The sequence below is a fragment of the Osmerus eperlanus genome, chromosome 9, assembly GCF_963692335.1.
Source record: "Osmerus eperlanus chromosome 9, fOsmEpe2.1, whole genome shotgun sequence".
Classification (NCBI taxonomy): Eukaryota; Metazoa; Chordata; class Actinopteri; order Osmeriformes; family Osmeridae; genus Osmerus; species Osmerus eperlanus.
Window position 1 is genome coordinate 2,958,945 of NC_085026.1, and position 12,040 is coordinate 2,970,984.

At 45.2% G+C, this 12,040-nt stretch overlaps 2 protein-coding genes across 7 annotated transcripts; one reads left to right on the plus strand and one right to left on the minus strand.

The window, feature by feature from the left end:
* Positions 1 to 36: 36 nt before the first annotated feature.
* Positions 37 to 7,106, plus strand: map7a (microtubule-associated protein 7a). Of its 6 annotated transcripts, none has more exons than XM_062470146.1 (15): positions 37 to 347; positions 1,255 to 1,347; positions 1,634 to 1,708; positions 1,859 to 2,022; positions 2,439 to 2,541; positions 2,783 to 2,899; positions 3,169 to 3,320; positions 3,565 to 3,683; positions 3,914 to 4,149; positions 4,462 to 4,609; positions 4,828 to 4,999; positions 5,473 to 5,577; positions 5,690 to 5,740; positions 5,862 to 6,054; positions 6,133 to 7,106. In XM_062470146.1, exons 1-15 carry the CDS (start codon positions 218 to 220, stop codon positions 6,174 to 6,176), a joined length of 1,902 nt encoding a protein of 633 aa, XP_062326130.1. In that variant the 5' UTR covers positions 37 to 217; the 3' UTR covers positions 6,177 to 7,106. The 6 variants fall into 6 exon arrangements, with proteins under 6 accessions (XP_062326130.1, XP_062326133.1, XP_062326132.1 ...); XM_062470149.1 differs by having other exon boundaries at positions 6,166 to 7,106; XM_062470148.1 differs by having other exon boundaries at positions 3,938 to 4,149.
* Positions 6,894 to 11,657, minus strand: LOC134027035 (uncharacterized). The gene is made up of 14 exons (XM_062470153.1): positions 11,359 to 11,657; positions 11,116 to 11,235; positions 10,612 to 10,731; positions 10,387 to 10,506; positions 9,915 to 10,037; positions 9,647 to 9,729; positions 9,219 to 9,344; positions 9,083 to 9,128; positions 8,822 to 8,955; positions 8,482 to 8,613; positions 8,193 to 8,307; positions 7,958 to 8,092; positions 7,622 to 7,747; positions 6,894 to 7,401 (listed from the first exon to the last, which is right to left on the minus strand). Exons 1-14 carry the CDS (start codon positions 11,609 to 11,611, stop codon positions 7,253 to 7,255), a joined length of 1,782 nt encoding a protein of 593 aa, XP_062326137.1. The 5' UTR covers positions 11,612 to 11,657; the 3' UTR covers positions 6,894 to 7,252.
* Positions 11,658 to 12,040: the final 383 nt, after the last annotated feature.

Sequence of the window (12,040 nt, forward strand, 5' to 3'; positions counted from 1 at the left end):
TCCCTTTCTTCCTCCTCTTATCAGTTTGCGATGCTCTGATGAGCAGGCAGCCAGGCTAGCGTAGCAATCAGCTGCCCGGTGAATCAGCTGAGCACCCAGGACCAGTGCTGACAGGAACAAGTACCAGGACCAAGTGGGGGGGAAAACACGAAGAAGAAGAGTGCAGTGGAGAAGGAGGGTGTTCTGAATCGTGGTTGTTCTGTGCCAGGGGGGTGGAATGCCAGGCTTGGTTCCTGCCATGGCGGGGCAGAGGATCCAGAGAGAGACCCCCAGCAGGACAGCGTTTCACAAGCTTTCTGCCTCTAAAGGAACCCAGAGGAAGGGAGTCAGAGCCAGCAGACAGGGAGGTGGGTGGCTTCGCCTTTGCTAGTGTTGAAATCGATTGGTTATGTCCATAATACTGATCTATCCCCTTCTTCCTCTGTAAATATGTGGTCTGTAGATCTGGGCCAGACAACTAAAAGGCACAGCATTGTCTTAGGCTGCATGGAGCATTGTAGAGTCTCGACAGATGTATACATGCATGCTATTGATTTATATGACCATTTTCTGTTGTTTTTTGTATGTGAATTCTTCGAAGAATGTTATCCTTCTCCTATAATAGTAGTCTAGTCATCCTTGTCCTAATTCAGTGGTAGACATTAATTACATAACACAGAATGTCAAGACAGAGAAGAAATGTCTTGGGTTGATGTATTATTTCGTGAGGGAGGGGGCACAAATTGTATCAGCTTTATGTTTCATTTCATATCCATCATGTGACTGTAGATCCCTGGTTATCTAGATATGAACCGCATGTCTTTCCTTCGTGTCTTGGTGTACTGTTTGTTTTAGTCATCTCTGTGAGGATGGATCAGGCGCTGGTCGTATCTCCATCCCTTCCAGGCACAGCCACATAAGAATGGCTCTTTTTAATGCAGCTGACCCTATGCCTGAGGCTGGCGGGCTCCCTAGTGGTTAGCATTAGCCACCTCTTTTATACAACCAGGGTGTTTACACACAGGAGGATCACTAGTAACCAGTTAACCTGAATTAAACTCTCATATAGTCTTCTGGTTAAAATGCCAATGATTCAGTTCTGAGAAGATCTGTTCTTGTGACTCTATCTCATTTAGGGGTTGAGCCTTGCAGGCCTGTGACATGTGAGATAGTCAAAAGATATTTTGGATAGGGAAAGCCTAAAACCGTGACAAATGTTTTTATCACTGTAAGATAGGATCGGAACGGAGAATTTTTTCTCTCTCTCCGTTCTAGAGCAAGGCAATGACACACAGACAGTTCCAGAGAAGAGGGGAACAGTCTGTGGTCCTTCCTTCATCAAATCAGCCCAGATCAGAAACATCCTGGGTAACTCTGCATGTCTGAATCAGCCCTCAATCTCTCTCTCTGCCTGGGGCTTTCCTTGTCCTTTAGCTGTCATGAGTTTGGTTTGTCTGCATTTCAACACTGCCATGACACAGTAGCATCATCCTGGCTATCATTTGTTATGTCTTTCATGTCACACTGCACTAAAATTCATACCGAAACCACTGATTCAATGCAAAAGCCGTAATGATATCTCTTCAGACCTTCTGTACAGATCTGTAAAGATTCCTGCAGCCTTAACTTTGACTCCTGCTTATCATTTTCCAAGAACCACATGCACTAAATGTGGATGAGAGGCTGAGGCTGGCACGGGAGCGAAGAGAGGAGCGAGAGAGAGAGCTCGGTACGTTGACCCCACCTGCCGGAGTTCATCCCGATACTAACCATCTCAAACCAAATCAACTCATGTCTGTCACTGAACTGTGCATCTTGGTTGAAGAGCCGTTAGGGGTGTTATGGTAGTTCAGGTTTTCCGTGTTTTTTCCCCTCCCAGTGTCACGGGAGCTGGGCTGGTTGGAGCGTGAGGAGAGGGCACGGCGCTACCATGAGAAGCAGCTGGAGGAGAGGAGGAAGAGGCTGCTGGAACAGAGGCAGAAGGAGGAGAAGAGGCGCCATGCTGTTGAGGAGAAGCGAAGGATTGGGCTCAAGGAGGAAAAGGTGAGTTGAAAGGGGCAGTTCACCCAAAAATCTCAATTACATATTTTTCCTCTTCCCTGTCGTGCTATTTATCCATCTACATTGTTTTGGTGTGACTTGCCAATTGGCCGTAGAGATATCTGCAGTTTCTTGAATGTTATGGAGCTAGATGGACGATCAGGAGCTAGCAGTTTCATGTAGGAACAGTTTTCTTTCCATCAAACCTACATGAAACTCACCGATAAGAGTATTGAGATGTCAATGACAGAACCTTGAGGAAGTTAGGTTGTGTTTGTCCACATTTAAGAAGGTAGGACATTATAATTGTTTTAGGACTTGGGTTTGTAGGAACTTGTAGTAGCCAATGTGTTGTATTACAAATGAAATTGTTTTATATGGCTGCCGCCACATAACATGCATCCGTTCCTTGACTGAAGGAGCGCTGTGAGAGTGCAGTACGCAGGACACTGGAGAGGAGCCAGAGAGCCAACCAGAGGCTCATCCAGACCTCTCGAGGAAGGAAACTCATCAAGAACAGCGGTAACAATCTTTTTCATTTTTTAGGAGGTGGGGTTTGGGAGTCAAGATTCCTTATCTCTCTAAATCGTCATAACCCATATATATATATTTGGTCGACAACACAACAAACAACTCTTTATTTCTTTACTGTGCCTGTTCTTTCTACCTCAGCTCTAACTTTATGCTTTCCTACTTTCTGTTCATGACCTCTGTGTGTCTTTTGTTTGGGACTTGTGCTGTGCTGTGCTCTGTACTATCCTAGTTTCGCGCCGCTTACCGCTGAGTCCCTGGGAGAAGAGCTTGGTCAGTCGGTTACTGACCCCCACATGCGCTTATCTGGCCAGAAGCAAGAGTGCTGGCTGTCAGTCACTAGACAAAGGTACTTTCGGACTGCAGAAGAGAATCAATAGATGTACCGCAATGTACTGATCAATACTAATTCATCAGTGTTGTATCGTAAGAACTCATGTTCCAGTTTTGGAGGTTTGGTCCCTGACTGTCTCATCAGAAGAGATGACTGTTTCGCTCTCTTTCTCCCTCTCTCACACTTGCTTTTCTCAAACATTGCTTGCTATTCACGCTTTCATGGTTTCCTCCCCTCTAACTCATTTCTCAAAACGAACCATCTATGACACGTCATTGGTTCAGTTGTCCACGTTTGTCGCCGTTCAGTGTCATGCCACTCCATGAATGCCAACAACACCTGCAAAGCCCAGCAGCATCGTGGCCCAGCAGACCACAGGAACACCGCCTCTCCCAGTCCGGCCAGAACCAACCACAGAACCATCAACCTGGCACAGGTAACTACTGCTCCTATGGTTCTGTTGCAGGTGATGTCATCACTACTCGACCCATCCTGATGAATGATATCACTGTTTGCTAGGATATCTGATGGAAGCCAATGTTTATTTCCTCTGCCATAATGACTGTGGGATTTTATTCTGTACATATACTTGGGGTGGACCATTTTGTAATAACCATTTCAAGCTACAAAGAAACGTCAATGACAGTCAGTCATTTGAAATCCTCCACCTGCTCGTTAAGGTGAAAGCAGGACAGATGCAGACACAGCACATTGAGAAGATGTGGAACGGTGGAACTCCCCAGACAACTGGTGCTAACATTAGAGTGAGGCCAGACACAAACGCTGATAACAGAGCACGGTAGGCTTACAACCTCACTTCCACTTACCCTCAGAGACCACAAGCCCTCACAGAACCGCCTCAAAACTATGTCTGAATGGTTCAAGAACTCAGAATGTAGAATGGGTCCATGTAATTTAGAATGGATGTATAAAACCTGAAGCTGACAGACTTTTTTACAGTCTTTATTGTTTGTAAAAAAAAATGTTCACTCACAGATCTAAGCAAACCTTGTTCCCCTGGTCTCTAAGATCTTCCGGCAGGTCTGTCATCAGACACGTCACACCAAAGCAGACGGAGCTTCCCACAGTTCCCGAGGAGGAGGTTGCTGTCGACTCAGAGTCCCTCTCTCCTAGAAACCCGCCGGCAATGACAACGCCAGCTGTGTACCGTCGTGAACACCTGGAAGACAGAACTGCAGTGACTCCACATCCCACCTCTCCGGAACGCCCCACAGTCACCTCGTTCAGAAGCGAGGGACTGGAAAGTAAGCACCCATGTACAGTAGCTAAGGCTTCATCCTAATCAGATGGGTATTCTGTAACTCAGTGTTTTCAGCATTTGACTGCAGGTTCAAATTCCCCCTTAACCTTTGATCAAAATGTCTTCAAAATGAATATGTTACCAAAAAAATATTACATTACGAGTATATTGTGTAAGCATCTATATTTAGCAGTAAAGACATAGTCAGGTATATATGTAAAAGTGTTTCATGCTTTTGTTATCCAGATGTGATATCCTTATGTCTCAAGCCATCGTCCTGTAGCATCAGAGTGTGTCCCTACACTCCCCTCCACAGATCATTTTCTGGGGGCTGAGACCCGGCCGGCCGCTGGCACCATGGACCCAGAAGAGGCCTCTCGCCTCCTGGCCGAGAAGAGACGAGAAGCCCGGCAGCGGAAACAGAGAGAGGAAGAGGAACGCATGAGGAGGGAGGAGGTAGAGAGGTAGGTTGGGAGAGATATTCCCTTTTTCAGCACCTGGGTGGGATCAGGAACAGAACAAAACTGCCGAATACTTGTCCAACCCTCACAATCATCACATCATCACAGCGATAAAAAAAAAATTGGAACCGAGCTTTCCCTTTGCTACATCAGAAATACAGTGTTGATAAACTGTCTTGTCTTGCCGTATGTGAATGGGTCTCGTGTGTGTCGTCGCACAGGCAAGGCAGGGAGGAGCTGGAGCGCCGGAGGGCAGAAGAGCAAGCGCGGCTGCAGGCCGAGGCCCAGCGGCTGGCGGAGGAGAGGAAGAGGAGGGAGGAAGAGGAGCAGAAACAAGCTGAGGCAGAGGAAGCACGCAAAGCCATGGAGAAAGCTGCACTCCTCCAGAAACAGGTTAGGGAGATAACATTCTGTGTGTGAATGACACAAAAATCAGGGTTATTTCCAGTCGTCGTTGATGGAATTGACTGAATTCCGTAGGAGGCCTTCATTCCAGGTTGTGATCGCCAGTAGTGTCTGTCGTGAAGGAAAGGAATGCTGTGCCCACTATCCTGTGCCCACTTTTTTTTAAACCCACTCTGAGCCCTGTGCTTACTGCCCTGTGTCCCCCGGGTCACTCCCCTGAGCCCTGTGTCCACTGCCCTCAGCCCTGTGCCTACTGCCCTGAGCCCTGTGTCCACTGCCCTGAGCCCTGTGCCTACTGCCCTGAGCCCTGTGCCTACTGCCCTGAGCCCTGTGTCCACTGCCCTGAGCCCTGTGCCTACTGCCCTGTGCCCTGTGTCTACTGCCCTGAGCCCTGTGTCTACTGCCCTGAGCCCTGTGCCTACTGCCCTGAGCCCTGTGCCCACTACCCTGTGTCCTTCCAGAGAGAGGAGGAGCAGGCCCGCCAACAGCAGAGGGCCGAGCAGCTGAGGCTGGAGAGGGAGAAGGTCTTCCAGCAGGAGGAGGCAGAGCGACAGGCCAGGAAAAAGGTGAGGAAGAGCCTAGATGTGAACCCTGGTGTGAACCGTGAGGTACAGCACTAGTAAAGCCCTCAAGTCGCTGACAGTGAGAGACTGTGAGATATGTTTCCTCTTTTTTCAGCGACTGGACGAGATTATGAAAAGAACGAGAAGGCCCAATCCGTCTGACAGGGTACATTCCTCTTTCCGTTACAACAATTCTCCTACCGTAGGATATTATTAGAAATAAGATGTTTAATCTGAAAGAGAACCAAACTTCCCCTTGTCTGAAGTTGTTTTCCCTGTCTATACAGAAACCTGCACCGTCGGAGAACATGGTGAAGGGAGTTCAACCAAAGGAGAACACAGAGCCTGTGCTGAACGGCACCATAGAAGAAGTGATGAAGCTGCCGGTGGAGGACATGGTGCCCGTCGTGGCCTTCAAAGAGCGCAGGTCTCTGCGACCGCTGGGCGGCCTAGAGGAGATACAGACCCACCAGCGAGCAGGTGAGAGGTGGCAGGTCACCACGAGCCTTTCGCTCGTTTTCTTTTTATGGTAGAACACGTCTGCAAATACCTAATCAGAGGTTCTTTCTCTCTCTTTCCTGTTCCCCTCAGAGATCATCTGAGCAGCTGTTGGACGAGGTGGAACACAGACCGTTCCAGCTCTGCCCCCGAGGCCTCGTTCCTGCCCTGCACTTTTAGACAGAATGTGAAAACACAATCCTATACATTTGGGGACTCCTACATATTGGAGTTTTTCAGCCTAGGAACACACATCACTATCCAAATGTGGGCACATGCTTGGGTTATTTACAAGTGTAAAACCGAAGGATTTCTCTGTTTAGTGCAATGTCAAAGCCTGAACTAAAGCTACTACCTGTCTCATAGATGTAGGTTTAGATGCTGGTATGATGAATTTACTACAGTATGATGGTAAACACAGTGCAGTATTGTGGAATAAGGTATTTCCTTTGTAAACAGTTCATTACTCTCAAATGACAGTTTTACAATTTTGAATGGTTGTTTTAGCCATGAGCTCAAGCTTAATCCTGACATTTCTTGACTATGCTGCTATTCAAGCACTTTCCTTGCAGTTACATGTTGGTTTTGGGTAGTTGTAACTGTGTTGCTTTTTCAACAGTGTAGCTTAAAGTGGATGGAGCCCACACTCTTCTTCCATCTATATTGATGAAGTACAATCACATTTTTCAAAGCTGCTACCGAACTTTGTTTTCTGACATTTCCATGTATTTTCTGTTGGTATAGAATACAATAGTCACTTGGAAAGTAACCATACATTACAGTTGTGCATTCATTTCAATGAATACACATGAAACTTCCCAAACAGTTAAGATTGAAATCCATTTATTTAAAACCCCTATAGTACAATAACATCCTGGCACACAGCCTAACTACTGCTTGTGTCCTTCCTCTCCACCTCCCTAGGTACTATATAATGTCTCTGTCAAAATTGTAAAAACCTTTCTATCTCTGAACCTGTATTAAACTTGAAATAAAAACACACGCAGTCTTCAATCTTTACTTTCTTGTTGAGATGTGTAGATAAAAATATGGTTAAAAAAACAATTTTGTAACATTCCAACATTAACATTGTTGCAAACATGAATCATGGCATCAGTAAAACCAAAAAGTATAAAAGTAAAAAAAAAATCTACACAACAGTACACAAAACATCCAGGTCCTAGTCTCTGTCTAACGGAAGGGGAGACTTGGGGGAGGAGAGCGGGGGAGGCTGCTGGATCCTCTGCAGAAGGGTTCTGGTTTGTTCCGTCTGCAGGTGAACCTCCATCAGCTGCTCCTCCAGATGAGCAGCAGCCACAAAGCCTCCATCTACAGCCACCAGGAACACCACACAACACTGCATCAGCACTGGGCTAACAGGCACCACACAACACTGCACTGGGCTAACAGACAGCACACAACTTGCTGTGATTCCTGATAGTCACTACGTTATGTACTGTGGTCGTCTCATAGAAACTAAGATGGGCCAGGGATGTTTTAAATACAATGTTAGGTTTACATAGCATGGGCTTGAACTATGCATACAAACCTTTCTTAAGACTGCATAAAGTGACGATGCCAAGTTGCTGGAATCTAACTTCCTGTTTTTTGAGGAAGGCCAGCACATATTCAGAGATGGCGGGATAGTGAGGACGCAGCAAATAGACGACATCACCTAAAATCAAGACATGACAGAAAAAGCTTATATAGGGTTATGTGTTTAATTTAATATGTGTAATGAATCTTGTGATGCATATTGTTTTACCGTTACTTGTGTTGTTGCTGCACCTCCATAATATCGGCTAAATGTGCCGGCATGAGGAGATAAACCATTTAAACATGTATACCATGTCTATCATGGATGACAGTCAATTAATCAAATCACCATTTATTTGTAGTTTGCTGACGATGGAGGCGGAATAATATGACAACTCTTGATTTTCCATCTCTCCGGACAGCGTCACAAGTCTCAACATGTGGTCAGGGTTCATTTCTGTGGCCAGACGAGACTGAAGCACTTCTGAAAACACAAGAATCCTGAGTGTGACTACAGTCATTTATTGTGACATGGTTATCGACTCCTCAGAGCAACAGAAAAATGTAATTGAATGCAGACTCACCCCGGGTTGTCAGATGATGTAAACAAAGTGTGACACACACCAAGTCCTCTTCAGTTGCCCCACTGGACACTAGGACCTGGAGTAGTCCTGTTAGACACTCACTCTCCATTAGCCCCTGTAGAGCCATGGTGGATTTCATTGACACCTCATTACTGTGTGTACATTTTCATAGTTATTCGTGAAGTATGACTGGCACTTATATATTTTATGTTTTAAAATGTGCGACACGTGTGATATACTGTGTACATGTGAAGAGACACCATCCAGTGCTGAGCAGGGCTGGTCTAACCTGTACACCGTGTCTGGTTGTGCACAGGTTGGTGACAACAGCAGCACTGTGTCTGATGACGATGGAGCTGGACCCATGGCTGACCAGCAGGTGACCTATGACCTCCAGCAGGCCGTCATCTACCAGGTTCTCCTGGAACACAAAGTCAAGACAGGGCCTTGAGCTGGGGTTACTACATGATGACTTAAGAGGACTTTGCTGAGATGTCTATGATAATGAATTGAGGAGTCATTGTAGAGGGTGAGGGGTTATGTTCTATGGGCATCATCTTTTCATGGGGCCTAAACTTCCTGACAACGATCACCCTGATGGGAGGGTTTCACAAGATGAGCAGTCTAACGTTGTTGGGCGGGTGTGTAGTCAGTTCAGAAAGCAGAGTGATGGCAGACTCGGTCACGGGGAGAGCAGACGAGCCCAGCAGGGCTCTGAGTGACATCACAACACCAAGCTCCAGCAGGTGCTTCTGGACCTCAACTGTGCACAGAGAAACCAAACCTGGAATATCATGCCATGTCACTTATTTAAAATCACAGATTAAGATAGTAACTTAAGTTACCAAGTTAAATCATGATATGATTGCATGATATTGATTATGTTTTACCATTTCCTGAAAGGATTTTGAGGCACTTCCAAGCTTGTGACGAGTTCTGGAAATGAGATGAATTCCTTTTTTATTTGGATGTACAGTCGGAGTGTGATCTGAAACAGATCTCCTCTCTGCAGGTGAGATGTTTTACCTTCTGCACAGAAGAGGAGGTGAGCATCAAGAGTGACTTCAGCAGGAACTGGTCTCCGATGCCCAGCATTTTCGGATGATGCTCCTGGACTAAAGCGATGTTGCTTAAAGCAGAGCAGCTGTTGAACTGAAATTTACAATGATTCATCAGGAAAAAGTCCACAATGAAATGTACAATACGCATTTACTGTACAAGTCACTGCAATCCTAACCCTTGAGCCATCTTTTAATTTAAGTAAATGTAATGTATCAATTCAGCAGACTCTTACACTGAAGTGACAAACTTCAATGGATTTAAACCTGGGAACTCTTGATCTGCAGGCAAATGAGTGTACCTACCACTGAGCAACTCCTATCCCCATGAATACAGTGGAAACATAATTCTACCACACAGACAAACCCTGTGCGATGTCAGTAGTGGCTTGTTACCTGGATCTCTGAATCTGAAGACTGCAGCAACAGAGCCAGAAAAGGAACAGCGCCCTCTTGACATAACGCCCTCATTGACTCCTCTGGAACCAAGAGGGAGCAGTTAAGTTATTTGTGATGTGGATCAGACATTTGATACAAAAATATTATAATATGCGCACATACATTGATGGCTATGGTAATGAAAAATGTCAAAGATGTGCACGTGGGAACACTCGACATGTTTGGCAACACATGTAGCTCCACCCAAGTATTCAAATGTCGTCACCTGACTGAGTGAGGTTGAGAAGGGCCCAGACTGCATTCTGCTGAACCCGTGAATCGTATGATTTGGCTAAAACCAACAGTGGAATCACTCCATCAGCTGATACAATGGCTTCTCGGTGGGACTCTAATGGAGAAAGGAAGTCCAAAAACAAAATCTGTCAAAATTAGCTGAGGTCAGTGATGTTGTGTTGCATGCAATGTTGCATAAGATTAAAATATTGGCTCACACCTCTGACAATAGAACAATAGAACAGAACAGAATGTACCGTACAGAATGTGCCTGTTCTCTATGACACCTACATACCTATAACCATAGATATATATAAAGACTTGATATATATCTATGCCTATAACAAACGCATATCAACAGCTCCACATGTTCAACTTGATCAGCTTGATTAGACCAACTCACAGACAAAAACATTTCTCATCCCCAGACACACCAACCTGTGCATGAATGAACACACACATACCTGATGACGCCAGCATGGCAGCACAGGCACAGGAGTTACACTGGACAGTGGGGTCCCCAGACTGCAGCGTCTCTAGAATGGGTACCAGCAATCCCATCTCAACCACCTGCTCTTTACTCACTGGAACACAACATGTACAATTGACATCCAGCAGCTACAATACACACCATCTGTCATCACTGACCAGAGTTCAAATTAGTGTTTAGTGACAGTTGAAGTTCCTACCGTTGTTCTTTACCAGCAAATTGACCAGGGACAGAGAGATGGCCCTCTGTGTTTCCAGGTCATTTGACAGAAGCAGGGAAAGGTAAGGCTCCAGGAATGCAACAGGTAACAGAGTCTCTACTGTGAGTTGACATTCAAAAAAACAACTTTGTCATCATGGCTGCAGCTAGCATCAGAGCCACTCACTTTCCCTTCTCACTGTATCCATCCCCCACCTGGCTGTCTTGATAAATCCAACATAATTTGCATAATACTGGTTGCAGGTCTCCATTACCATATAGTCATCCTACAACAATGGAAACCTGAACTGCAAACAAGGTGGTCTTAGCAGTCCACAGCCACTGTTTTTCAAATCACTGAACCAAGACTCACTAAAGGACTAGTCCGTCAACTAATGATAATAATAATAATAATAATAATATATAGGCTTATGTTTGTAGTTAAATAATTGGAGTCTGTGACTAACCATCGATAATAACAGTGGATTAATTTTAGGTCACTTACAGTGTTGACTAATATGTAAGTAGTACATGGATGCAGCCCCTTGAAGGTCATGGTTTTCGGATGCTGCTAAGGTTTTTAATGCATGTAGACATTGTTGATTGAGGAGCGGGGGTTCATTGTCTGTAAAGAAAAAGAAAACATGTTCTAAATGATTTTTAAAGAGCTTTGACCTTCATAGTCAATATAATAATCACTAGAATCTGATAAATTGTCCTGTGAACTTTTTGACGTCTGAGAGCTTACCTGTATTCAAGTGCTGTAATAAAGACGTGTAGGCAGAGTTTCGTTGGCGTCTCTTGACGAATTTCTGGGGACTGGAGCTTCTCCTCAGACAACAACATCGGGAGAGAGCCTTGACACAGTCCTTTATCTTCAGCTCAAACTCGTTGTATAATATCTTCACAAGAGCAAAGAAATCATTCAGCAACTCTTCACACTTTTCACATAGTCCAGTGCCCATCTTCATAGTGTTGAATCCATTCGTCAGAAGGCGCATGCATACCTCAGTGCACCACGCACCTGCTTTGTTATCAAACGCTGGAACAAAGACGTACCTGACTATAGGTGCGTTCGACTTCATGCAGCGCCGGCGTCACCTGCAGCCGCCTGCAGCCCGGCTGACTTGAAGCGGCCAACGGCATTCTCAACGTCAAGGCAGCCGGCTGCAGCCGTCTGTCGGCGCCGCCGGTGCTGCATGAAGTCGAACACACCTTATGTAACTTACCTGTGACCACGTGGCACGTATCCACGCCCTTGTGTCGTTTTTTTTGTTTTTGTTTGTTTTATTTTGTTCTATTTGTTTGTTTTATTTTAATTATAGTGCTAATAATAACTATTATATGAGAAGTTAGTGGTGTATGGAAAAGTAGGCTAAAGAAAATAAATACATTTAGAATATGGTTTGTAAATATAATATAAATATTTA

Bases quoted from the DNA above. Each gene is read 5' to 3' on its own strand.
- map7a (XM_062470146.1), top strand. From the start codon at position 218: ATGCCAGGCTTGGTTCCTGCCATGGCGGGGCAGAGGATCCAGAGAGAG. The intron at 348-1,254 runs GTGGGTGGCTTC...TCTCCGTTCTAG, and splicing joins CAGAGCCAGCAGACAGGGAG to AGCAAGGCAATGACACACAG. The intron at 5,578-5,689 runs GTGAGGAAGAGC...CTCTTTTTTCAG, and splicing joins AGCGACAGGCCAGGAAAAAG to CGACTGGACGAGATTATGAA.
- LOC134027035 (XM_062470153.1), bottom strand. From the start codon at position 11,611: ATGCGCCTTCTGACGAATGGATTCAACACTATGAAGATGGGCACTGGA. The intron at 7,748-7,957 runs GTGATTTGATTA...TCTTGATTTTAG, and splicing joins CAGCAAACTACAAATAAATG to GTGATGTCGTCTATTTGCTG. The intron at 7,402-7,621 runs GTTTGTATGCAT...TGGTGGCTGTAG, and splicing joins TTTATGCAGTCTTAAGAAAG to ATGGAGGCTTTGTGGCTGCT.